At 56.1% G+C, this 25014-nt stretch overlaps 4 protein-coding genes and 1 long non-coding RNA gene across 10 annotated transcripts in view; 3 read left to right on the forward strand and 2 right to left on the reverse strand.

Annotated features, from left to right (window-relative positions):
• The window catches only part of AFAP1L1 (actin filament associated protein 1 like 1), a 115999-nt gene extending 111505 nt beyond the window's left edge, over nt 1-4494 (forward strand). For 2 of the 3 annotated variants that reach the window (XM_079319994.1, XM_079319992.1), the window contains 10 exons: nt 76-169; nt 300-452; nt 808-1019; nt 1145-1290; nt 1562-1640; nt 1733-1850; nt 1999-2163; nt 2617-2795; nt 3027-3155; nt 3406-4494. In XM_079319994.1, the coding sequence (XP_079176120.1) occupies nt 76-169; nt 300-452; nt 808-1019; nt 1145-1290; nt 1562-1640; nt 1733-1850; nt 1999-2163; nt 2617-2795; nt 3027-3155; nt 3406-3429 (1299 nt within the window). In that variant the 3' untranslated portion in view covers nt 3430-4494. The remainder of the gene's footprint in view (nt 1-75; nt 170-299; nt 453-807; nt 1020-1144; nt 1291-1561; nt 1641-1732; nt 1851-1998; nt 2164-2616; nt 2796-3026; nt 3156-3405) is intronic. The other variant, XM_079319993.1, reaches the window with a different exon arrangement.
• The window catches only part of LOC306808967, a 129031-nt gene extending 111328 nt beyond the window's left edge, over nt 1-17703 (reverse strand). The window contains exons 1-2 of the long non-coding RNA XR_013776130.1: nt 17572-17703; nt 14306-16029 (exon numbers count right to left, since the gene is read on the reverse strand). This is a non-coding gene — a long non-coding RNA (uncharacterized lncRNA). The remainder of the gene's footprint in view (nt 1-14305; nt 16030-17571) is intronic.
• Nucleotides 4909-15371, forward strand: GRPEL2 (GrpE like 2, mitochondrial). Of its 4 annotated transcripts, none has more exons than XM_079320012.1 (5): nt 4909-5060; nt 8528-8696; nt 9732-9813; nt 11708-11909; nt 15256-15371. In XM_079320012.1, exons 1-5 carry the CDS (start codon nt 4993-4995, stop codon nt 15332-15334), a joined length of 600 nt encoding a protein of 199 aa, XP_079176138.1. In that variant the 5' UTR covers nt 4909-4992; the 3' UTR covers nt 15335-15371. The 4 variants fall into 4 exon arrangements, with proteins under 4 accessions (XP_079176138.1, XP_079176135.1, XP_079176137.1 ...); XM_079320009.1 differs by lacking the exon at nt 15256-15371 and adding an exon at nt 12844-14156; XM_079320011.1 differs by lacking the exon at nt 15256-15371 and adding an exon at nt 13466-14156.
• On the forward strand, nt 17203-20082 carry PCYOX1L (prenylcysteine oxidase 1 like). Its single transcript, XM_079319998.1, has 6 exons — nt 17203-17320; nt 17599-17805; nt 18192-18366; nt 18446-18657; nt 18746-18886; nt 19396-20082. Exons 1-6 carry the CDS (start codon nt 17206-17208, stop codon nt 20052-20054), a joined length of 1509 nt encoding a protein of 502 aa, XP_079176124.1. The 5' UTR covers nt 17203-17205; the 3' UTR covers nt 20055-20082.
• An 803-nt stretch (nt 20083-20885) lies between these two features.
• IL17B (interleukin 17B) lies at nt 20886-23443 on the reverse strand. The gene is made up of 3 exons (XM_079320133.1): nt 22941-23443; nt 21888-22174; nt 20886-21346 (listed from the first exon to the last, which is right to left on the reverse strand). Exons 1-3 carry the CDS (start codon nt 22959-22961, stop codon nt 21103-21105), a joined length of 552 nt encoding a protein of 183 aa, XP_079176259.1. The 5' UTR covers nt 22962-23443; the 3' UTR covers nt 20886-21102.
• Nucleotides 23444-25014: the final 1571 nt, after the last annotated feature.

Consider the following 25014-nt stretch of genomic DNA (forward strand, 5'->3'; position numbering starts at 1 on the left):
GAGCTGGATAGCCCAGCCCTGTGCAGGGGCTGAAGGGCTGGGGGATGCTGCTGATGGGATTCTGCTCTCCCACAGAGGCTGTCCCAGGAGAAGCACACCTCAGACTCGGACAGCGTGGCCATGGGTGACACCGGGTCCCCAGCCACCCGCAGAGAGCACGGCGAGCATGGTACAGTCCCTGTCCCCACTGCCCACCAGCCAGGGACAGCTGTGTCCCACACCTGGGCAGCATCTTCTGCAGCCAGCTGGGATGCCAGGACATGCAGCAGGGTCACACAGCAATGTCCCTGTCCTTCCAGGGAAAGGCAAAAAGAGCGGCCTGGCTGACCTGAAGGGCTCGATGAGCCGGGCAGCAGGGAAGAAGATCACTAGGATCATCAGCTTCTCCAAGAAGAAGCCATCCCCTGAGGACACCCAGACCTCCTCCACCGAGGAGGACATCCCCTGCTGCGGTTTGTGTGGGCTGGGGGCAGAGATGGGGCTGGGAGTGGGGTGGGATCAGTGGGGAGTGACATCCTTCTCCCATGTCACTGTGGGGCTGTGACACTGCTATGGGCTGGAGAATGCTGCCCAAGCCTGGCTCTGCAAATTCCAGTGATGACAAGGGGTCACCCATGTCCCCAAAATCAACCTTGTGGGACTGTGTGGCACTGAGCTGGCAGCTCCCCGAGCCCAGTTGGCTACCTGGGGAGGAAACTGAGGCACAGAAAGGCTGGATGATAGGAAGCCATGCTGTAACCTACCTTACCAAAGCCTGCCCGAGGCCCAGCCCAGCAGTGACGCCCTTCCCTCCCCCTGCCACCCCAGGCTACCTGAGCGTGCTGGTGAACCAGTGCTGGAAGGAGCGCTGGTGTCGCCTCAAGGACAACACGCTGTACCTGCACAAGGAGCGCGCGGAGCTGCGCGCGCCCCTGGGCGCCGTGGCGCTGCGGGGCTGCCAGGTGCTGCCCGGCCTCGGCCCCAAGCACCCCTTTGCCTTCCGCATCCTGCGCCACGGCCACGAGCTGATGGCGCTCGAGGTGAGCCTTGGGGTGGTTGGTGTTACCCGTGGAAGCGTTGCCTTGTTTTGCCCTCCCTCGGGAGGCAAGCGAGGATGAGGGGCTGGGAGCTGGGCGTGCACCTCAGCTCTTCCTCCGCCCTCCAGGCAAGCTGCTCTGAAGATCTGGGCCGCTGGTTGGGTCTCCTCTTGGTGGAAACAGGATCTCAGACGGCACCAGAGGCCTTGCACTATGATTATGTGGATGTGGAGACCATTGCCAACATCGTGACGGCCGTGAGACACTCCTACCTGTAAGGCTGTGCTCCTGCTGTGCCAGGGGCTGTGTGCTGGGCTGGCCATGGGGATCCTTGGCCCTTGGGGTTCCCTAGAACGGGCACAGGCTGGGCTGTGATCTCAGTCAGTGCCCCAGGGGTTGTTCCCTTGGGCAGGATGGGAAGCTGAAAGGGTTTCCTCAGCGCTGATGAAGGGTGTGGTAGGGAAGGGTCATGAGATGCTGGAAGGGCTCCCTGAGAGGCTGGCTAGGATGTTCTGGGAAGGAAAACCCTACCTCTCCTTCTGCAGGTGGGCCAGCTCCTCCCAGGATCAGCGAGCAGACCCCTCTCGGGTGGTGTACGATGATGTTCCCTATGAGAAGGTTCAGGTGAGCACGACTTCATGGCTGCTCCCACCGCAGGGAGCCGTGGCCAGGCTGGGATGGCCCTGCAGGTGTCTCAGCTCTCTCTCCCCTCCCAGCAGGCAGAGGAGGAGCCAGGGCGGCCAGGGGGGGCTCAGGTGAAGCGCCACGCCTCGTCCTGCAGCGAGAAGTCGCGGCGGGTGGACCCGCAAGTCAAAGTGAAGAGACACGCGTCCAGTGAGTCCCCACAAACCTCCCCAGGGCTCTGCCAGCGCGGGGTGGAGCTGTTCCCCAGAGGGATGTGCAGCCGTGGCTGCAGGCTGGGCTCAGCTGCAGCATGGGTGCCATCTGTGCAGCCCTTCATGGGCTCTGCCCCTGCCTGCAGGTGCCAACCAGTACAGGTACGGCAAGAACCGGGCCGAGGAGGACGCCAGGCGCTTCCTGACCGAGAAGGAGAAGCTGGAGAAGGAGAAGGCAGCGATCCGCAGCGAGCTGGTGCTGCTGAGGAAGGAGAAGCGGGAGCTGCGGGAAGCCATGAAGGGCAGCACGGGTAGGTCAGGGCTGCTCGAGGTGCTCAGGTACAGAGCTGGGCTGGCACAGGGACACCGGGCTGGCACAGGGACACTGGGCTGGCACAGGGACACCAGGATGGCACAGGGACACGGGGCTGGCACAGGGACACCAGGCTGGCACAGGGACACGGGGCTGGCACAGGGACACTGGGCTGGGCACAGGGACATTGTGCTGGCACAGGGACACTGGGGTGGCACAGGGACACCGGGCTGTCACAGGGACACTGGGCTGTCACAGGGACACCGGGCTGTCACAGGGACACTGGTTGGCACGGGGACACAGGGCTGTCACAGGGACACCGGGCTGGCACAGGGACACTGGGCCGGCAGCCGGGCTGGCTGCAGCACTGCCGGGCTGGCAGCCCCACCTAGTGTCGCAGTGCAGGAGGATGGGTGGGTTGTCCCCGCGCTGAGCCGAGCCGTGCCCGCAGGGCCGGGGCTGCAGGAGCTGCAGCAGCGGGTGGCGCTGCTGGAGGAGCGCTGCCGGCACAAGGAGGAGTCTCGGGTGGATCTGGAGCTCAAGCTGACCGAAGTGAAGGAGCAGCTGAAGCAGTCGCTGGCAGGAGGGCCGGCCCTGGGGCTGGCCGTGACCAGCAAGGCTGAGAATGGGGTAGGCATCCCAATTTCCTCATCCTCAGAGCTCCAACTTCTGCGAGAAACTGTGGTTGGGGTATTGTGGGGAGACGGGACATCCCTGTGGCTTTGTCCCATTGTGGACAGTTTCATCACCTCAGCTTTTATCTCAGTACAGTTTATGTTTTATTGTTTGTTTGTTTGTTTTAATCTGGTTGTCAATGCTTTCTGGGTTTCCTGAGCTTTTCTTGCTCCTCCTTTTCCACAGGAAACTACAAACAAGGCAAACGGGAACCCCCCTGAGCACTTGGTCCCTGTGAACTGTGCAGCAGAGCTGAGGAAGAGAAGCCCCTCCATCGTCCCAGCCAACACAGGCAGTGTGCTGCGGAAAGCCAAGGTCCTGCTGAGCTCTCCCTCTCCTCCGTGCCCCACGGGAAATCTGTCTTTGCCCCTTGTTTAACCATGAAATAATGAAATCATGAAATCATGAAAGCGCAGGGCGGGTGGGAGAGGGAAAGCATCACCCCTACAATTCAGTGAAAATGCTTGGAAAATGCTGGGTCTCCAGTAGGGAGGGATGCCTTAAAGTGTTGTTTTTCCTGTGATGTTTCCTCATCCTTTTTTTCTTTTTCTTCCTTTCTCTGCAGGAATGGGAAAAGAAGCAGACTTAGTTCAGGCTGCCAAGCCCCGAACACGCAGTGGGGATCACGGAGGAGCTACCAGCCCCTTTCTCCAGGACACTGGGAGGGTGCTGGGAAGGCGTGGTGGGAAGAGCCGTTCTCCCAGTCCCCCCCACAGCAGCACCACTATAAACAGGGGAAGGGGATGGGAGGGGATTGGGAGGAGGGTGGGGAAAGGGAGTTCTTGTGGATCAGGGCCACAAACTGCTGGGAAACCCAGCTCTGGGGGGAGCCTGCCCCAGAGCCAGGAGTCCAGGACAAACTCCGGGTCCCAAGGAAGGAGGGGACAGCCTGGGCTGGCAGTTGGCACTGCCCAGTTTTCGGAATCAGCGTGTCCAGGTCAACATTTGCCAAAGCAGCCATAGACTCGTTGGGGTTTTGGCCCCCTCAGGACTGGGATTCAGGAGCTGCTCAGGACCAGCCACCTTGGAGATGCTGATTGTTCACCCTGCTCACTGCTCCCAGCTCTGCAGGGTCTCCTCTCAGGTGCCTCATGGCTCCAGCTTGCTTTGTCCAGTATTTCCTTCTTGTTCTCCAGGCAGCAAGGGTGAGGGCATGCTGCCTTCCCTTGGAATGAAGGAAGCTCAAATGTCAGCAAATTAACAATTGACACCTTTTATCTTTGGTAGTTAGAAGTGCTGCAGAGGGCTGGGGATGGAGGCAGGCCAGCTTTCTGCCCGGGTCCCATGCTGGATTTGGGGGGAGCAGGGAAGGGGACAGGGCTGAACAGCACATTCACACTCTGGCTGCTGCACTCAGACTCAGGTTGGTAAGGCATGTGATCAAAATGGAGTGAAGGGAAGTCTAAAAATTAAGAAAAAAACCAAAGCAGCAGGGCTGTTGGAGCAGAAAAGTGAAATAGAGTAAGGTCATTCAGCACGGACAGAAACAAGGGACAGGAATGAAAAGGAAAGGCTCCAGCTTTTGTGCTGGGAACAAAGGAGTCACCATCACCCTCTCATGCTATGGACTGCCACAATTAACCTCTGCAGCTCGCTCTTCACAGCCCTGTGTTAGTACCTAGCTAAGCAGCTTTTAATAAAAACGCTGGCACTGGCCTGCCCAGTTCTCTGGCTGAGGGAACAGGGTGGGAACGCTGCTGCTGGGGTGGGCTCAGCACCTTGGGACAAGCAGCCCCCTGGGAGCCAAACCCCAGAATCCCCGCCCGTTCTGCCCGGAGCCGAGTCCCGGCATCCCGGAGCCGCGTGTGCGGCGGCGGCGGGCGGAGCATCCCCCTCACGCCGCCTTCCCTTCCCGCCTTCCGCCCGCTCGCAGGGCCCTGTGGGAGTTGTAGTTCCGCCTTCCCCTCAGCGCTCAGCCCGTGTGGGAGTTGTAGTTCCGCCTTCCCCTCAGCGCTCAGCCCGTGTGGGAGTTGTAGTTCCATCTTCCCCTCATCGCTCGGCCCGCTCGCAGGGCCGTGTGGGAGTTGTAGTTCCGCCTTCCCCTCAGCGCTCAGCCCACTCGCAGGGCCGTGTGGGAGTTGTAGTTCCGCCCTGACGCGGGCTCATCGCCGCTGCCGCCTCCTCGCCGCTCCCGGCCGGTCCGCGCGGGGCCATGGCCGCCCGCTCCCTGCGGCGCCTCAGGGCGCTGCTGCCCGAGGCCGGTAGAGCGGGCACAGGCAGGTACGTGGGGCGGGTGGGACCGGGCAGAGGGGACAGGGGTGGCCCGGAGCCGCGGGGGTGTCGGGGACAGACGTGGCAGCGCCGCGGGGCCGGGCCCGGGCGGGCGCTGCGCCGGGAGCGGAGCCAGAGCCGGACCCCAACCACAGCCTTGGCTCGGATCTGGACCCTGACCCGAATCTACACCCAGATCCCAACCCGAACCCACACCCAGATCCCAAACCGAACCCACAGCCAGACCCCAAACCGAACCCACAGCCGGACCCCAAACCGAACCGACGGCCGGACCCCAAACCGAACCCACAGCCGGACCCCAAACCGAACCCACAGCCAGACCCCAAACCGAACCCACGGCCGGACCCCAAACCGAACCCACGGCCGGACCCCAACCCAATTCCACAGCCGGACCCCAAACCGAACCCACAGCCAGACCCCAAACCGAACCGACGGCCGGACCCCAAACCGAACCCACACCCAGACCCCAAACCGAACCCACAGCCGGACCCCAAACCGAACCCACAGCCGGACCCCAACCCAATTCCATAGCCAGATCCCAAACCGAACCCACAGCCGGACCCCAAACCGAACCCACACCCAGATCCCAGCCCTATTCCACAGCCAGACCCCGACCCATCTCCATCCTCTCCCCGCCACTCCCAAAACCCCACATTGCCGTCCTTCTCTCTTCACAATAACTCCCGGTAACAAAGCTTTTTTTCCTGGAAAAGTGATTTTTTTTTTTTTTTTTGCGGCTTAAATTAATGTTAATTTTTAAGGCAAAGCTTTTCCGCGTTCGGTAAGTCACGTTGGGAGGTGGTTTCCTGCTGCTGTGGGTGGGTTCTGGGTCTCGCCCGGCTGAGCCATCATTAATTACGGGTTAATTAACTGCTCGGGTTTTGGGTTTGGGGTGAGGCAGTACATTTGCTATCAGTGTGATTTGGGTGGTCGCAGGAAGAGAATCCATTTAATTGTGTCAATATTTAGACAGTGGAACAGTGTCCACTCATGCTTTTCTACATCATGGAATATGGCTTAGAAAAAAGAAACCCATAAAGGTGCTTTGGTTATTTCAATGAAGTGTAGCCAGGTGAAAACAAAAAAAGCCAAAATGCTGTTAATTTTTTTTTTCTTTTTGTCTAGAAGAGAAACATCACCAAAAGACTATTTAAATGTAATTTAATAAACCTGCAGCACATCACAGAGGCAGCTGTGTTTGGGATTAAATGTAGATGCATGTCAGGAAATTCTCCCCCTTATGTGGGTGTGCTTTTTCCCCCTAGAAAAAGGTGCAATGAGTCTTTCACCATCTTTGGATACTATCAAAGAGCTTGAGGTCTTTTTTACATCCTGGCCCTCGAGGTGAGCGGGACAATCCCGTCCTTGCGCTGGATTATCTCCGGAGTCACTCCCTGATGAACCAGCGCCGAGGAATTGGCAGTAATGAGATTTCCTCCCAAATCAGAGCTGAGAGCAGTGCGGATGTTTCTGTGTCTCAGCCCTCGAGTGCTTTGTCGTGCTGATTTGGGAGTGTTGCAGAGGGGTGGGGAAGGACCCTGCAGTTCAGAGAGAGCCGATTGTCACTTTGCAATTGTCGGGTGCTCCAGAAAGAGGTGACACCGCAGTACCTCTGAGCAGAAATCCCCTCTCATCACTGAAATCCTTAATCTTGAAGGACAACTGGCTGAAGCCATATGGCTGCAATCAGCTTCTCTGCTCTTCCTTATCTCTCTGGCTTTTTGTGACATGGCTTTGTAAATCTTTCTGGGACACCAACTTGTGTGACTTCCACGTGTCTGTCACTTCAGGATGTGTCAGCTTCCTCCCGTGGGATCCACGCCTATTTTTAGGGTAGCTGTGATCAAACCAGCTTTTGGAAGATGCAGCCCAGTCAGTGGACAGGCTGGAAATAGCTCCTGCCACTTGCTGCAAGAATTCCTTTCATCCTGCAGGAAGGATTAAATCGAGCTGCATTTTCAACCCTCCATAACAAACCCGAAGAATTCCCTTTGGAGTCAGGCTGTGATTTCTTGACCGTGACTTTTCCAGGCAGCAGGTGACAGCCAGGGCACGGGGGGAGAGATTTGGGATTTGGGTTCAGAGGCTGCAGGGAGGAGTCCATGCAGGCAGCTCCCTGCTCCACGTAGGCAGCTGGCACTGGCTCCTCCATGCCCCTCTCCCACACAAAACACACCCATCCCTGCACTGCAACCACTGGCAGAGGCAAACACCTCACCAGCTTGGGCTTCTTGGCTGCAGAAGACTTCACTGAGCTGCACTGCCTGTTTTTAAAACACAGGAGTGTCACCTCTGAGGGGCCCAGGGAGATTTCTCAGCTGTGTTTTAGGTTCTTTGGTTCATCTGTGGCATGGCTCATTTCCATCCCTGCAGCTCTTTGAAATGAAATGTGAGATGATAAAGGATAAAGTTTTGTAGCTGGTGCTTCCCATGGACATTTTTATGTGCAAAGAAAGCCTCAGACTGAGTTTTTTTGAAGGCTTGGTGAAGGGGTCCTGCTCTGTCCACCCCTCTAGTTTAATCTACTTTTAAAGTGCTGTTAATCAGTCAATAAAATAAATGTGACAGGAATCTTAAACATCATTCACATGGGGTCTTGTTCCCCAAACAGCAGCCAAGGATGAAATTTTTCCTGTTTTGGCATTCCTGGAACCCAGTTGGTTCTTTAAAGATTAGTCTGAGGAACATCCTACTCCAGAGCAAGTTTAAGTAGAGAAAGCACTTTCAGGTTTGTATTTGGCACATGATTTGTTGAAAAGGAGTGGTTTGACATACAGATGATGTTTTAAATACCCACTTAATAAAAACTGCTCATGCAAATGTCCTCAGGTGGGGAAAGGAAGTTTGTTATTAGTGCTGTGGGACATTTAACAACCTGCTATTAAGGATTTAAATTTAAATGAGGAAACATCTGGGCTGCTAAACACGAGGTGGGAGGAGATGCCTGGTGGTCTTTGGGCAAATCTCTGGCAGGAATGAGCCCTGTCTAGGTTGGTTTGTAAAAGGAAGGAGGAGGGAGAGTGAGACACAATCAGGGAATCACAGGATTATTTATGTTGGGAAAGACCAGGGAGGTGGTGGAAGTGTCCAAGGAATGACTGAATGTGGCACTCAGGGCTCTGTGCCTGTGACAAGGTGGGGATTGGGCACAGGTTGGACTTGGTGGTCTTGAAGGTATTTTCCAACCTCATTTATTGAGTGTTTCTGCAAAAATCTGACTCTTTTCAAGGTATGCCAAAGAAGTGGTGTAAAGCCTCTGTGTGCCATGTTAGTCTAAAATAAAATCATTTAAAAACACCTTTGTGTTTCTTTGCTGATTGTGGCTTCTGAAAAGAACTAAAATTGTGTCTAGAATCCTGTGTACCTCTTTTAAGAGAGCCTGCTTTGAATAATAACACTAATCTTGAATTCTCCTTGACCCTGAAGTTAACTCAGCTTTGTTTCTTTGTCCCTAGTTTGTCTTTCAGAGGGTCCCCCTGTGCTTTCAGCACTGCAGCTCAGCAGAGGAGCACAGGAGATGAGTGTGGCCCAGAGGAGGCCAGTGAGGAGCCCAAGCACCCCCTGTCTGACTGTGCCTTGGAGCACAAAGCCAGCAAATTGGAGGAGCAAGTTCGAGATTTAACTGTGAGTGTGCTGGATGCCTTTGCTTCACTCCCCTTGGTTTGGTCTGGTTTCCAGCCCTGCATTTTTCCCTGAATGCTGTGATACACACAGAGCAGCTGTGCCCTGAGTGTGAGGGGGTGAAATTCCACCCTGCCTTCCCCAAAATACCATCTGAGAGCAGCAGGGCACTGACAGTGATCTGGCAGGAAAAGCTGTGTGCTGGGGCTGGTCACTTCTTTCACAGCCTTGTGGCAGTAGCTTCATGCTGGTTAGTGTCACTTGTTGGCACAGGATCATGGAATATCCTGAATTTGCACAGCATCATCCAGTGCAGCTCCTGGTCCTGCACAGCCCCAAAATTCCAGCCTGGGCATCTCTGGAGCAGTGTCCAAACACTCCTGGAGCTCTGGCACTGCCCAGCACCTCTGGGGGATGAACCTTTCCCAAAATCCACCCTGAACCTTCCTGGCCCAGCTCCAGCCCTTCCCTGGGTGATGTCACTGTCCCTGTCACAGGGATTGGAGCTGCAGACCCCAAGGACTCTCCCCTGAGTCTCCAACTGCACAATCCCAGTGCCCTCAACTGCTCCTTGAGGCCTTTCACCATCCCCATGCCCCTCCTTTGGACACTCCTTAATGGCTTTATGTCACACTGGATCCAGATTATCCAAGAAGGGAAGTGCCCATGGAAATGAGGTTCTGTATTGAAGAACACACGTGACTGAGGTGGGGATTAAACACCCCAGCACTGGGGCTGTTCTGGAGATAATCCCCCTGAGCATCCTGCACTGAGTGAGAAATCAGCTGTCAGAGCTGCCTGCTGGAGAAAGGAGGATCTCAGCAGCAGCCTGACAGTGCCTGGTCAGGAATTCAGTCACCCAACACCCAGAGTATTTGTGGGTCTTCTGAGAAAGTTCATTTTTTTGCTTAATCAACAGAACTTGGTTTTGTGTGAAAATTCAGGAACCCAGCACAACTTTCTCTTTTTTTCCTGAGGGGTTTCCAGTGTGAGGGAAGCTGTTTTCCCCCTGCTCTGATGTTCTCTCTGTGCTTGCAGGAGAGGTACCGAAAGGCTTTGGCAGATTCCGAGAACGTCCGCAGGAGAACACAGAAGTTTGTGGAAGATGCCAAACTCTTTGGTGAGCAGAAGAGCTGTGCTTACTGCACTGGCCTGCCTGCCTCAGCAGAAAATGTTGACCAGCAGCTTTTCTGTCCCCCTGTCCTGCCCTGCCTCATTTATTTTAAAGCCTGCTGTGATGTTTAGCCTGAACTCTTGATATCTGGGTTTAATCAATATTTTTTTTCTCTGTGTCCAGCTGTGTCCTGTCCTATCAGGTTTCCAGAATCACAGAATTGTGACTATTTTAAATAGTCCCAGTGCAGCTGAGTTTAGTTCTGCTGACTTGGTTGAAAATGCAGGCTCTGCTGTGTGCTGAGGATTGGCTCTGGCAGGGTGTATTTTACACTCAGCTGTGTCATCAGGTTGTGATCTCCTTTACTATATTAACAGCCTCCTCTGCTTCAGTTCATTGGAGGTGGATGCAGCCTGGGGCAGTAGTTGTCAATCTCTAGATTAGATGTTTAAAACCCCTAAAAGAAATATTTTAGCATCAGTGAAACAAGCTGGATTTGTAGCTTTGGCAGCAGAAGCAGGTGAAGGGGGAAGAAAGTGCTGTTCAGGCATTGCACTGTGCCAGAACCATCTCTGAGAATGAAAAACTCTTTTTGTCCTTAATGCATGAATCTCAAGAGGTTTATTTAATTCTAACAGCCTTGAAATTAGAGCTGCTGCATTTTCTTACATTCCACCCATGGTGCTAGAAAATGGCTGCTGAGATTGGGGATAATCAACAACAGGATGATTGATTTTGAGAGGGTTTTTTGAGCTCTTGGGATTTGATATGTAGCATGAAGAAAAAATAAGTTCTTTGTTAGAAATTGCTCACAGAGTGAGACTTGAAGATCTGTAGATAAGAGGAACATCTGAAAGGAGGTCATAGCAAGGTGGGGTTAGTCTCCTTTCCCAACTGATGAGAGGTAAGACAAGAGGAAACAGCCTCAGGTTTAGATTGGATTTTAGGAGAAATTTCTTCACTGAGAGTGTTGCCAAGCACTGGCACAGGGAAGAAATGGGGACACCATCCCTGGAGGTGCTGAAGAGACTCAGTGGCACAGTTTAGTGGTGGCCTTGGCAGTGCTGACTTGATGATCTTAAAGGTCTTGAGCAGCCTGAATGACTCTGATTCTGTGAAATGAGTGGCAGTTTCTGGGCTGCTGTCTGTTCCTGTGCTGCATCTCCTTCTTCTCCCTTTGTTCTGTGCCTGTTCACATGTACAGCTGCAGACAGCACCTGACTATTGCCTCATTTTCTCTGTTTCCCTAATGTGTCATTCCAGTCAGGGAGTTATGACATTTATGGAACTGAGGGAGGCAGCTTTTCCTGGAATTTCTGCACTGTGCAAGAAACCACTGCTGGAAATGCAGCCAATCTAACCCCATTTTTCTAATGACAAAACCTGCCTGGCTTTTCATGACCAACCCAGGGACCATTTTGGTCCAGTCCTTCCACAATGGTTTTAAGCTATGAATAAATTGGGGATTTTGTGCTTTTGAATAGCCATGCATTGTTTTTGCTTCCCCCCATTGTGTTTGTTCCCTGTGGAATGGGCATTTGTGTGACAAAATTATGTCAGTGGGACTGGGAACAGAGTCCTAAATGACAAATCTGAGTTGCAAAAAACTGCTTGGAGTGAGACATTAATGCTCTGCTTTGTCAGGAATAACAATTATATGTATGTTCATGGTATGGATGTGCATTTCCTGCATCTACCTTGGTTTGGGGATGTTGGGGGGTCTTTAGATTCTCTTAATGCTGAAGCTTTGATTCCAGGAATCAGAAGGCACCGCCTGCTCTCGCTCGATTAACTTCAAATCAATGAGCAGCTTTAAAGGTGCCTTCAAACCACTGTGACTTTGTCCTTGCTGCTGGAGCTCTGGATGTCCTGTAAGCTTCCCTTCCTTTCCTTCCTGCAGGGATCCAGAGTTTCTGCAGGGACCTGGTGGAGGTAGCAGACATCCTGGAGAAAACAGCCGAGAGCGCCGCCGGCCAGGCGGAGCCCAGCGATCCCAACCCCACCTTGAAAAAAATCTACGAGGGCCTCTCCCTCTTGGAGACCAAACTGCAGAGTGTCTTTGCCAAGCATGGCCTGCAGAAAATGAACCCTGTGGGGGGCAGGTACGACCCCTATGAGCACGAGATCATCTGCCACGTGCCAGCTGAGGGCGTGCAGCCCGGCACGGTGGCGCTGGTGGCGCAGGACGGTTACAAACTGCACGGCCGCACCATCAGGCACGCGCTGGTCGGAGTGGCCGTGGAGGCACATCAGTGATGGGGCTGGGCACGCTCACAGCTGCATGCATTTAGTTATTTATTGAGTGGCTTTGTGTCCTGGGATGGTTTTTGGGGTTGGTTCTGAGGTACTTGTGTATTTAATGAGCTAAATGGAGTAATAGGAGTGCTGCTGTCAGCTCCTTTCTCTGCTTATTTCTCCATGAAGGTTTGAATGGAGAGGAGAGGAGAGAAAGGGAAATCTCTTCTTGTCTCTGTTCCATCCCTGAGGGAGACTCCTGCAGAGGAGGAACTTCTCTGCCTCACTTTCCACAGCTGTGTTAAGGGGCTGTAATAATACTGACCTACCTCACAGGGATGTGGTGAGGCTTTTCATGTGCAAAGCACTGGGAAAGGTCCAGAGGGATGGATGAGTATTATTATCACCTGGATTTGATGTCTCCCCTGGTCCCCAGACCCTCAGATGGGGTGAAGATGATCACTTGAAATGACATTTAGGGGCAGCTTTTTCTTACATTGCTTCAGGAAAACAATCTGGAATTCATGGAATCTCTGTTGTACTAGAGAGATGAGGGTTTAAAAAGAATTCAGTTGTTCAGTCACACTAATGTTAATAACCCTTCTCCAGGTAAAATTCCAGCTTGACTCTTTGTTCCCAAAGGTAAAACAGGGAATGGTGATTTGTGCTGGAGCCACAAAACTGTCCTCACATCTCTTAATCTCCAACCTAAATGTATGTTTTAGAGGAGAGCAATTTCTCTTCCCTGATGGGTATTTGTGCAGCTTTCAAGCATGATAAACTATGTGCTCTTTATTGCAGCTGCTGGCAAAATGGAGCTGTGCCCTTAAGCAGGAAATCTGGACTGTTCTATTTTCTCAGCTCTCCAGTAGAGATCCTCAAATTACACCAACTTCCAATCCACATTCTGATCCTACTTTCAGTGATCCTGGTAAATATTAAACCTTTTGGGTTGAAGGAGAAAAAAAAATCTTCTCTGCTCCAAAGTCTCAAGTGCCCTTGAAGCAATTTTAGCAGCAGTGGCAAGAAAACAAGAGAAGCAGAAGGCTGAGGAAGTGAAAGCTGACCTCGAGCTGTCCTCCTGGTTGGAGGCATGTTGTTGTCACAGCACATATGTATTTCCCACTGGCCCTATTGCCTGGGAGTTCATTTATCTCAGCTGAAAGGATGCAGTCACTAAGAAGGATCAGAATTTAACCCTTGGCAGAGCAGCAAGCAGTCAAATGACAGAAGAACAGATACAGCCACAAAACCAGGAATGGTTGGTTTTCAGGTTGTTTCTTACTGATTTGTTCATTCCTTCCTTTTAACTTTCTGGAATTGGTTCCATAACTTGACAAATGCACTTCCAAAAATTCTTTACTTAGAGTGGATGCCATCCCTGGTTTGGAAGAAAATTTATTCTACTCCCATTCCTTTGCAGCCTTCAGCTGAAAAACCCTTTTGTGGTGGAGTTCAAGGTTGTCACAGCCTTTAATATTGACAGTCTTTCACCTGGGGAGGCTGTGTGCAGTTAGTGTCTTGGCATCCCAGAAATTTAAGGAACCTGCACATTTCTAACCTGCTCCATGCAACCTCTTGTAGTGGCAGCTGTGGTGTGAGTCTGTAGTGATCCTTTTTGGAGTGTGGGTTTGTGCCTCTGTGCAGTAGGTTCTGTGGAGATTTCAGCCCTGAAACAGCACTTCTGGCAGCTTTAGATGATGGGAAAACCTCTTGTTCAGATTCTTGTGTTATTGTGTGTTTGGAAGTTTCAGAGATAAACTTTTATTCATTTGTGCTGAGCAGGTCACCAGGGTATGCTGTTTCTCCAGGGAAGAATGGGTAAGATATGAAATGTGGCTGTTCCTCCAAAGTGAGGAAGCCATGTGCTCAGCTGGAAGGAGCAGAGGGGTCTCTGCTGCCTCCTCACCCCCTCCTCTATCAGCTGAGTCTTGCAGTGTCAGGGAACCAACTTTGTGCTGGGAACCAACTTTGAAAGTGAAACTTCAGTTGTAAGGAGCCCAAGAGAAGCACAGGTATTTTACACAAGTTTTGTGTCACAGAGAGGCTGCAGCTGGCTGTGAGCAGGAGTGATGGGATCCAAATCCTCCTTAAACTCACCCATGGAGCCACTGAACTGTGAAAAAAAAATATTACAGCCACTCAGTCCAGCTTGGGTTTGCCAACTCTGCCTGTCTCCTGAGCCAGTAGTCACCCAGTTCTGCCTTAAGGAAATAGCTAAAATGCACTCCAGACCTTCTGTCTGTACTGAGGGATGATTTACTCACTTCATGTCTGGCTCTGCAGCAGGAGTCTGAGGGATGCAGTTCCTGTGCAGTCCTTCCCACCCTCACAGAGGCCCTGCTTAATTTGGGTCAAGTTCTTCTCCCAGTCAAACCTACAAAATTGCTACAGGATTCTGTCAGGTTTAATGATTCCTGTGAAATGGAGCCAATGCTGAGAGACTTTCACAGATGTTACCAAAGAGATAAATCCTGTAGCTGTTTGTCCCAGTTTCTGCTTCCTTTGAAAGGTGAAGTGAAAATGAAACAACCAAACCTGGATTCCATCACAGAATCCAGATTTCCCTGGTAAATTTTGATTCTCTTGCCTTTCAAGCACACTTAATGTTTTGTGATTTTTTTTTTTTTTTTTTTTGTCCTGGATGAGATTGTGGAAGGATGAATTTAATTTTTCCTTGGTTCTTGCTGCCTTTTCTGCCCTGTTTCTGTAACTCCTGCAGGGAGGGGACTGACCCATGAGCTGCTCCTCTGCAGTCACTTTATCCAGTGACTGTTTAATAAAACACAGAAATACATGAACAGGGCAGAGGAGAGGAAATGTCATGTTGCTTTTAGCCATTTCCACACCTGGACAAGTCTCCAGTAGCACTGTCATGAGCATGGCAAGACCTGAACTCTCAGCAGGAGCAGTGCAGAATGAAATGGATGTTGTTTTGTGAACCTTAACTTCCCCAGAGCTTCTGTTGGATGAGCTGTGATCACCAACAGCTCTGAGCAATCCCTTAATTAGAAAAAAAAAAAAAAAGTATTTAAGTTTTATTTTGTGAATACTGTAGTCTATTTTTATTTTAAAACTCGAGGTGTTTTGATATTACTTGCAAAGTCAAAGAAAGCATTGCTAATCTCCAAAAATCTGAGGTCATTGAGGTGAGAGAAAAACGTGTATATATTGTATTTTTTGTGTGTTTCTGTGTTCTTTGTTTACCCAAAGGTTCTGGTTGTATGAAAGAGACCTGGGAGCAGTGCAAGGAATTGACAAGGACATTGGAGTTGATGTTGGAAATGGCTGATTTCCTTTACATGTCCAGATACTGTCCATTTGCTAATAAAACAGAAGAATTGCAGTGACTTCTCTTGCCTTTTTCCCTGCCCCAAACTGCTGCTCATTCCAACTCCAGCCAGCTGGGACTTCACATTGGCAGGTTTCTTGCTGTTCCTGATCCCATTGTCTGTGAAAAGGCCACAGCAGCATTTGGCTGAACATTTTATTACTGATGCTTTAGGAGGAAATGCTCACACCCAGGGTTGGTGTCAGTGATTCCTGCACTGATAACCTGCCCAGGTGTGTCAGTTCATGCTATTCCCACACCCTCTGCTGTGTCTGTTCCTGGATGACTGTGGAGAGAAATGTTTTCTGCCAGTTTCTGGTGGTGGTTGGTTCAGCAGAGCTCTGCCAACAGCTCAAATCTGGATATCTGGGTTTATATTTGTTTTTGCTGCTTGTTTGTGCTGTGCTGCAGGCAGAGGATGCTGCAGCAGTGCAGTTAAGAGTGGGTTAATTTACAGGATGCACCCACACTGTGGTACCCACAGGCAGGCTGGGATTTTGGGGATTTGTGGGAGAAAAGACAAGATTTTCTCTCCAAGGGTGTGTTTGTAACAGATTCCATTCTCTGCAGAAACAGCTGGGCCTCCATTCCTGCTTTTGCCGTGCTGGGTTGAGCCTTGTTCTCCCAGAGCTCTGGATGCCCCCGGGCACTTCTTCCTGCAATAAAAAGCACTTGCAAAATGCCATTTACAAACAGCCTTTATGAGGGTGAGATCAATATTTCCGTGCTAACGATCTGCCAGCAAAGCCAGCCCCGATGCAGAGGTGCTGGCCCATTGTAGGGGCTTTTCCTCATCCTGCTGAAATGCACGGGCATTGTTTGGGGCAACCACCCCAGCCCAGGAAATCCTGCTGCTGCATTAGGCAATTTCTGCCTCTGCTGGTTTTTCTCTGCAGCAACATGAGTGTTGGGAGTTCTCAAAGCACCATCTGCAGAAAAGCCTCGGAGCTTGGGGCAAAGCATTTTTGCTTATGGCATGATATTCCAGAACTTCTGGAAGCTGGGTGGGGATTGGGAGCAGTGCTGACCTGCCTGGGAGCCCTGCTGTGTGCACAGCGCATTTCTGGTCGCCCACAGCCCTGGGGAAGTCAGGCTGGTTAAGTAAGAGCTTGTTAAAAGCTGCCAAGATATTTGTGTGCTGTGTTTTGAGCTGCCCAAGATCAAAACCCCAAATCCCCCTCCCGGTGGGATTCTGCCCATTGTGAGGGAGAGCTGAGCAAAGGTGATTTTTGTCTGTTCTCCCTGTGCAGGAAGTCTGGAGCGGCTCCTGGCTGGGGAAAGGAAGGGGCCTGTGCTTGTGTTGTGTTTCAGGAGACAAAGTTCAAGTGGTGGATTCTCAAACAAAATTCTGTCCCTTGGTAAGGAGCCAGCCCGGGGCTGGAGCAGGCTCTGGCTCTGTAATTACACGTCCAACCTGTTGGAGAATTTTTTGCTCAGCCTTTGTAATCCGAGTAGCAGCGGGCTCCCGCGGGATGCCCTTGGCACAAAGCTCTCGCTGTCAGGCACCTTGTTTTGCCCAGGGCAGAAAGTCCGAGACAGAAAGCCTGAATCGCCCTCGCTGCTGCGAGAGGCCGGCAGGAGCAGCTGCAGCTCAGCGCTGCGAGCACCGCACGGGGCCCACGGCGAACGGGGGCTGCTCCGGCCGTGCGGGACGCTCGCCCCGGGGGTGGGTCCCAGCGCCCCCAGCCCCTGGTGCGGCCCGTGCGGGGCTCGGGGCGGGGCGGGGGGCGCGGGGGCCGAGCCTGCGGGAGGGGCGGGCCGGGGCGGGCGCTGCCGGCCCCGCTCTGCTCTGCTCTGCTCTGCTCGGCTGTGCTGTGCTCGGCTCGCTCGCCATGGCCCCGCCGCCCGCCGCGCTGCCGCTGCCGCTGCCGCTGCTGCCGGCCCTGGCCGCGCTGCTGGCCGCGCTCCCGGCCGCGCCCGCCGCCCGCGCCGCGCCGCGCTCCATCGGTACGCGGGGGGTGGCGCGGGGTGGGCAACCAGGAGCCCGCGGCCGGGGCCGGCGGCACCGGGCCGCCTCTCTGCCCCGCTGGGGCCGGCACGGAGCGTTCCGCACCTCTGCACCCCATCCCTGCATCCCCATCCCCGCATCCCCATCCCCGCACATCCCCATCCCCGCACATCCCCATCCCCACATCCTCATCCTCGCATCCCAATTCCTGCATCCCCATTCCCCACCGCGGCCCCGGGGCGCTGCTGACCCGGCCTCTCGCCGCTCTCGCCCGCAGCCGTGGTGGGCGCCGGGCTGGGGGGCTCGGCCGTCTCGTATTTCCTGCAGCAGCACTTCGGGCCGCAGGTGCAGCTGGACGTGTACGAGGCGGCGAGCGTGGGCGGGCGCCTGGCCACCGTCACCGTCAACAAGCAGCAGTATGAGAGCCGGGGAGCCTCCATCCACGCCCTCAGCCTCCACATGCAGGACTTCGTCAAGATCCTGGGTGAGACTGGGCGTCCCGGGGGACTGGGCACCCCCGGGCTCTGTGCTTGGGGTAGTGGGGAGGGTTTCTGCCAGCCCATCTTGGCGCTCCAGGCATGTGGTGATCCCCTTGCTGTCCGTGCACCCCTGCCCTGTTGTGCCTTGGAGAGAGAGAAATGGATGGGCTGGTCACCATCAGGTCCTGGTGGTGGTGTTGGGGAGTTGGTCACAAACTCCTCCCAGCAGCAGCTCCATGAGACACCCACCATGATGCGGCTGGGAACCCATGGGGTCTCTCATTCCTGATGCTCCTCCATGAGCATCTTTACCCATTTTCCTGCTGGCACATGTCCAGTGCTGGCCTTTCCCAGGGAGGGTCAGCCACACGTGGTCCCTGTGCTCCCGCAGGCCTCAAGCACCGGCGGGAGGTGGCGGGGAAAAGCGCCATCTTCAGCGGGGAGCACTTTGTCCTGGAGGAGACCGACTGGTACCTGCTGAACCTCTTCCGCCTCTGGTGGCACTATGGCATCAGCTTCCTGCGCCTGCAGATGTGGGTGGAGGAGGTGATGGAGAAGTTCATGAGGTAGGAGAGCCCCTGGGGCTGGGGGGTGTTTCCTGGCACTGGGGTGTCACCTGGTGCCAGCTGCTGCTGTCCCCTCCAGGATCTACAAGTACCAGGCACACGGCTACGCCTTCTCCAGCCTGGAGGAGCTGCTGCGCTCGCTGGGGGGCGAGGCCTTCGTGAACATGACCCAGCGCTCGGTGGCCGAGTCCCTGCTGGAGGTCGGTGTCACCCAGCGCTTCGTGGACGACGTCATCGCCGCCGTGCTGCGCTCCAGCTACGGCCAGTCCGTGCTGGTGCCCGCCTTCGCAGGTGAAGCCACCTGCTCCTGCTGTGTGACACTGCTCCGTGTCCCCTCTGCGGCCAGGCCGAGCAGCCACCCTCCTCTTCCTCTCTGCAGGGGCCATGTCGCTGGCGGGAGCCCAGGGCAGCACCTGGGCGGTGGAAGGAGGGAACAAGCTGGTGTGTTCAGGTCTGCTGAAGCTGACCAAAGCCAATGTCATCTCAGCCAGGGTGACGGGCATCTCCCTGCACAGCTCGGGTGAGCCTGGGCATGGGGCTGGGAGGGTGGTGGTGGCAGTGTGGGAATGCTGTGGCTGGAGGGTGTCCTGGTCCTGGTGAGGCATTTGGGAAAGGGCTTGAGGGTCTGTCCTTCTCCCTTTGTCTGATCCAGTGGGGACCCTGCAGCACCGACCTCAGCCCTGAGGTTGCCCTCCCTCCCTCCTGAGGTCCATCAGGTTCTCCTGTGGCACCAACCTGGTTGCAGGCTCGCTCCCCCTTCCACCACAGCAGAAAAATATCTGGGGGCCTCTGATGTGGGTTGTGTTCCCCCAGTCCTCTTTGCCCCCACTAGGCTGGGCTTCTCTTGGAAGCATTTTCCCAAAGTCTTCATGAAGCTTTTTTGCTACCCTAAGGCATCAGCAGCTCATCCACTACCATCAGGTGCTGTGGTCCAGCACTGGTGTGTGCTGGGGATGGAGGGGAGATTGGAAGAAAGAGGATCAGGACAGCACCAGCTGGGCCTGCTGACTGTCCCCTGTCTCTTTTCAGAGGGGAGAGCCCTGTACCAGCTCCACTACGAGAGCACCGAAGGCCAGGGCTCCGCTTTCTACGACATGGTGGTGGTGACAACTCCCCTGCACCCCAGCAGGAGCAACTTCACCTTCGAGAACTTCGACCCTCCCATCGCCGACTTCCCCGGCGCCTTCCACCCCTCGGTCACCTCGGTGGTGCACGGCTACCTCAACTCCTCCTACTTCGGCTTCCCCGACCCCAAGCTGTTCCCTTTCACCAGCATCCTCACCACCGACACCCCCGAGCTCTTCTTCCACGCCATGGACAACATCTGCCCCGTCAACGTGTCGGCGGCGTTCCGGCGCAAGCAGCCGCAGGAGGCGGCCGTGTGGCGGGTGCTGTCCCGCCAGCCGCTGGACAAGCAGCAGCTCAAGACCCTCTTCAGGTCCTACTACTCGGTGCAGGTGGCCGAGCGGCAGAGCCACCCCCGCTACGACGCCGGCCGGGCGCTGCCGCCCATCGTGCTGCACCACAACCTCTTCTACCTCAGCGCTGTGGAGTGGCTGGCCAGCTCCATGGAGATGGTGGCCGTGGCTGCCAAAAACGTGGCCCTGCTGGCCTACAACCGCTGGCACCAGGAGCTGGACAAGATCGACCAGAAGGACTTGATGCACAAGGTGAAGACGGAGCTGTGATGCTCGTGAGGGGTGCTGGGACAGGGTGTGGGGTAGCCATGGGGAGTATTTATTGCCTTGGGGAGGTCAGGGGTGCTGGGGGACAAGGGACAGTGTCCCAGTGACTTGGAGGCCTTCAGGAATACAGTTCCTGCCCAGTGTTGCTGTGTCTGTGCTGTGTGCCTCAGTTTCCCCGTTCCCAGGCTCAACTGGAAAGGAGCCTGTGTCTTCAGTGTGTTTGGGAGGGGTCTTGGGGAGCTTTCAGGGGCAAGGCTGGCTGGCTTTGGTCCCCCCTGAGCTTCCCAGCTCCCAGCAGTCTCTCCTGCCTTCTTGGCTTTGCCTTTGGGAAATTCACAGGTAGGGCAGGAGATCCCCCAGCCCCTCCCATGCCTGGAGCCTAACCCTGCTCCTGTGCCCCAGGGATGCAGGAGGGCTGTCCCAGGTCCTGCCAGGTGCTCTGTGTTTCTGGGGGTGGGGGGCAGAAGAGCCTCAGTGGGAGAAGCTGGGCAGGGCAGAGGGGCCAAGGCAGGGGCAGCTCAGACCAGGGCCAGCAATGCACTTTATTGAGACCTCAGAAGATGCCCAAACCACCAGCAGCTCGCCCCACTCATTGGACTGCCCAGCCAGGCACAGAGGAACTTGGGGGAGGACTGGGGAGGACTGGGAAGGATGGGAGGGCTGGGAAGGACAGGAGGGCTGGGTGTTCCTGGAGCTGTTGCAGCAATGGAGCAGACAAAGGGAAGTGAGGAGTTTGGGGAGGGAGGGGGCCTGATCCTCATCCTCATCCTGCTGAGCCAGAGGGACCATTGCTCCCCCTCTCCCCCAGCCCATAGCCAAGCTCTTCCTGGGGACTGGGGGCAGTCAGTGTCTGGGACTGGGTGACCCCAAGGCAGCTGCTGGAGCTGAGGCTGACAGTCTGCAGGGGAATTTGGAGCATCTCTTGCACAGGGACCTCCCCTCCCCCTGACGCCCAGCCAGGTGGCCTCTCCCAAAGGGCTGGGCAAACTGGGAAAGCAAGAGCAAGCTGGTTAGACACCCACAGGGAGCTGCAGGGGCAAGCTTGGCAGCCTCAGAAGATGCAGGTGCAGCCCACAGCGATGGTCTCCATCACCATCTGGTACTTCTTGTGGCACTTGCTGGCCGAGGGGCGGGGGGCGCCGGGGCAGAGGCGGCGGCGCACGGGCAGCCGGCTGTAGATGGGCACGCTGGCCATGCTGCGATCCTCCTGCAGGCTGAAGGGGTTAATGCAGCCCGAGCACAGGCACCGCGCCTCGGGGATGTCTGCTGGGATCCGCCCCGAGTCGTGGTTTATCCTGCGGGAGGAGGAGAGCACAGGGTGGAGGGATGTGATGGGGCAGTGGGTGGGATGGGTTCTGCAGCACAGCTGGGGACACTCGGGAAATGAGCACATGGAACATGGGAAATGCCCTCATGGAACCAGCCCTGAGTCCCAAGCTCGCCATCAGCACCCTGCAGGGATCCCAACCCTGGGGACACTCAGGGGGTTTCATCCCTGGGGACACTCAGGGGGTCCCAGCCCTGGGGACACTCAGGGGTGTTCCATCCCTGGGGACACTCGGGGATCCCATCCCTGGGGACACTCGGGGATCCCATCCCTGGGGACACTCAGGGGTGTTCCATCCCTGGGGACACTCAGTGGATCCCAACCCTGGGGACACTCAGGGAGTCCCAACCCTGGGGACACTCAGGGCTGTTCCATCCCTGGGGACACTCAGGGGTGTTCCATCCCTGGGGACACTCAGGGGTCCCAGCCTTGTGGACACTCAGGGGCCTCAGCCTGCACTCCCAGCAGAGCCCCAAGGCTGTGCAGTGTCATGCTGGCCCCAAGCTCACCTGTAGGCCCAGGGGGACAGGCTCCTCCTGTTGGATCTCCATAGCCTCAGGTTCAGCTGGCACTTGGTGTCCCCTGGCTCGGAGCCGTTCCTCAGCTGGCGCACCATGTCCTGGATGCTGAGCTCATACTCTGCCATGCTGCTGTAGGGCTCATCTGGGGCCCAGGCCAGGGCAGGGGGGGCTGTGGGTGCCCGGGCCAGGCCCCTTCTCCTGCCCTTGGCTGCCCTGCTCTGGTCCTTGGCCTCGGGAACCAGCACCATGGCGAAGGTGAAGATGCAGAGGAGAAGCTGAGGAGGAAGGAGGATGGTGAGTGGCTGTTTGGGCTGCAGGGCTCTGCATCCTCCCAGGGGTCACCAGGTGATGGCAGGACCACATTGATATGGGCCTGCAGGTGAGAAACACCTGAGGGCAGTTTGCAGGCGTGGTGGGCACAGGGTCATGATGAGCTGATGTGTCTCTGCCTCTCACCCTACTGGGCAGTTTGTGCTGCCCAAAGTGTCCCTGCCTGAGCTGTGCCCGGTCCCCTCCCTGCCCAGCTGTGTCATCACACAGGGAGGGACCCAGCTCGGGCTGTACCTGGGCAGCCTCTGCTTTAAAAGGAGCCTTACAGAGATGACACAGTCAAGAATGGGATCTTTATCCAAACCCTCCTCTCCCTCCCTCTGTGCTCTGAGGACAGAGAGAGAAAAGATGTTTTCTTCCTTCCCTTCTCCCTCCAGCCTCTCCGGGCCGAGCAGCCCTGTGCTGCCACCCGGCATGCTGCCCAGCAGGGAACAAAGTTGCTTTCTGTAGTCCTGCTGCTGCTTTTCCCATCCCTGCAGTGGCCCAGGCAGCCCCAGCCCCTGCTCTGGGGCAGGGAGGGCTCGGCCAGGGCTGTTTTCCCCGGCCGGAGCCGGACTGTCCGGCTGGCCTGGCGTGGCTTTGCTCTCCCAGGCTGCTGCATCCTCACCCTGGCAGAGCACAGCAAACAACCCCAGGTAAACAAGCATGCAAATAATTCTCTTAGAGAAAGAAAACGAGGAGCAAGCCCTGAGCTGCCGGGGAGGCACCTACCAGGTTTGGAGCCCGCTCCATGGCCGCTGTCCTGCCGTGTGGCCGGTCCCTGCGAGCCAGGCAGCTAAAAAGGGAAAGCCCCAGCCCCTGGCTGTGCCCAGCCAGAGGTGTGTCCGCTCCCCAAGGTGCCAGGGAGCCTCGCAGCAGACAGGGCAGGGGGCCAGCGTGGTCTGGGACTCGGCCACCCGTCGCCGCCCCGGGCGCTGGCTCCGCTGGCGGTGGCGACTGTGGTCAGTGGCGGGTCCCCTCCGGAGCAGGCAGCCCCGAGGGGCTCTCTTGGCAATAACACGCTCTGGGGAGGAGGTTTGGGCTCTGTTGGTGTCACCAGCACGGTCACAGCCCTGGCAGAGCTGCAAGGACACGGCTGCTGGGCTGGCAGAGCGGGGGCTCACAGGAGGAGCAGGGGTGGCTGAGTCCTGCACGGTGAGCAGGTAACCTGGGGCTGAGAGCCCGCTGTCACCTGTGTGCCACCACCAGCTGTCCCCAGGAGCCCCCAGACCCTTCTGATGTACCCCATGTCTGTCTGTCCCCAAACCCTTCCCCTGCTGTCCTCCAGCTCCTGCCACGGGGACGCAGCGGCTGTGCCCGGCTGGCCGTGGCTCTGCGGGGTGGAGGGTGCTGCGGTGGGGGGAAACTGAGGCACGGGGGTGCTGGCTGTAATTCCCCGTCCTGGGGACAGGGGCTGGCACTGCACCCCTGCTCTGCGCTGTCGCTGTCCCTGCGGTCAAGCGCCACGCGATGGTGCTGTCCGCCACCCGAGCGCTCCCAGCCCTCCGTCCTTCCCGTCCGCATCCCTCCTCCTCTCCATCCATCCCTCCCTGCATCCCTCCGCCCCTCCATCCCGCCCTCCATCCCTCCCTGCATCCCTCCGCCCCTCCATCCCGCCCTCCATCCCTCCCTGCATCCCTCCGCCCCTCCATCCCGCCCTCCATCCCTCCCTGCATCCCTCCGCCCCTCCATCCCGCCCTCCATCCCTCCCTGCATCCCTCCGCCCCTCCATCCCTCCCTGCATCCCTCCGCCCCTCCATCCCGTCCTCCATCCCTCCCCGCATCCCTCCGCCCCTCCATCCCTCCCTGCATCCCTCTCTCCTCCCTCCAGCCCAGCCTCAGGCTGATGCCCGGCGCTGTTCCCCACGCTCCCGGGCTCTGCCCTGCTCCTTTGCTGGCAGCGCTGGATGTTTCCCTTCTCCTCCCGCCCCACTGTGCATCCCCAGGGATTTGGGCTTTGTAGGGCAAAGGGAAATTTCCACCTCTTTTTCCCAGTCCATGAGCTGTGCCTTTAGAAAACCCCATGAACAGGATAAAGATCTCTGCAGCCCCAACTCAGGCTGTCCCCCTCCTCCTGCCAGCCCTGGGATGCAGCAGGGACCAGCCTGGCTGCTCCCAGCCCACGTTACCATCCCCAAGGACAGTCCCAGCACAGCGTTTCAGGGGCTTTGCTGTCCCCTGGGCTGAGATCTCAGCACGGATTGTCCCGTTTGTCACCTCCGGACCTGCCAGAGGAGCCCTGCAACCAGCTGCCCGTGCTTCAGGCGTACAGCAGCACCCTGCCTTTGGCCACCAGCGTTTTTTGGGGTGCTGAGGCACCTCCTGGCTGCACACAGAGGCTTCACCCCCTGCTGTGGCACCCAGAAGGGCTGGTGCAGCCCCGCCTGCTGTGCCGCGGCCGCCTGCGTTGTGTCAGCGCTCGGCAATGCTGTTTACACATGAGACAGGCGCAGAGGCATCTGTGCCGGCAGCCAATTACCCAGTTTTGATCTTTTTTGGTGAAAAGGAAACCAGGCCTTTGCAGACATGGCCAAATTTGATAAGCTGGGGGAGGAGGGGATGGGCGAGGGAGGCTTTTCCCCACTGGTCTCACCCGAGGGAAGGGGCTGGGATGGGGAGGTTGGGTGATGGCCAGGAGGGCTCCCTGTGCCCATCCTGGCTGCTGTGCCATCCCTCAGGGAGCAGGGTGTGCTGGGCTTGGAGTGCTGGAAGCACCCCCAGGGCTCTCCTGGGTGGGGGTTACCCAGAGGGGAGAGGAGAGGCGCTCTCAGGCTTTGTACGTGCTGATCTCTGCTGCTGTCACTGC

Source organism: Erithacus rubecula, assembly GCF_903797595.1.
Source record: "Erithacus rubecula genome assembly, chromosome: 16".
NCBI lineage: Eukaryota > Metazoa > Chordata > Aves > Passeriformes > Muscicapidae > Erithacus > Erithacus rubecula.

Bases quoted from the DNA above. Each gene is read 5' to 3' on its own strand.
- GRPEL2 (XM_079320009.1), top strand. From the start codon at position 4,993: ATGGCCGCCCGCTCCCTGCGGCGCCTCAGGGCGCTGCTGCCCGAGGCC. The intron at 5,061-8,527 runs GTACGTGGGGCG...CTTTGTCCCTAG, and splicing joins GGTAGAGCGGGCACAGGCAG to TTTGTCTTTCAGAGGGTCCC. The intron at 9,814-11,707 runs GTGAGCAGAAGA...TCCTTCCTGCAG, and splicing joins GGAAGATGCCAAACTCTTTG to GGATCCAGAGTTTCTGCAGG.
- IL17B (XM_079320133.1), bottom strand. From the start codon at position 22,961: ATGGAGCGGGCTCCAAACCTG. The intron at 22,175-22,940 runs GTAGGTGCCTCC...CTTCCTCCTCAG, and splicing joins TGGAGCGGGCTCCAAACCTG to CTTCTCCTCTGCATCTTCAC. The intron at 21,347-21,887 runs GTGAGCTTGGGG...CTCCTCCCGCAG, and splicing joins CTGTCCCCCTGGGCCTACAG to GATAAACCACGACTCGGGGC.
- PCYOX1L (XM_079319998.1), top strand. From the start codon at position 17,206: ATGGCCCCGCCGCCCGCCGCGCTGCCGCTGCCGCTGCCGCTGCTGCCG. The intron at 18,658-18,745 runs GTGAAGCCACCT...TCCTCTCTGCAG, and splicing joins GCTGGTGCCCGCCTTCGCAG to GGGCCATGTCGCTGGCGGGA. The intron at 18,887-19,395 runs GTGAGCCTGGGC...GTCTCTTTTCAG, and splicing joins CATCTCCCTGCACAGCTCGG to AGGGGAGAGCCCTGTACCAG.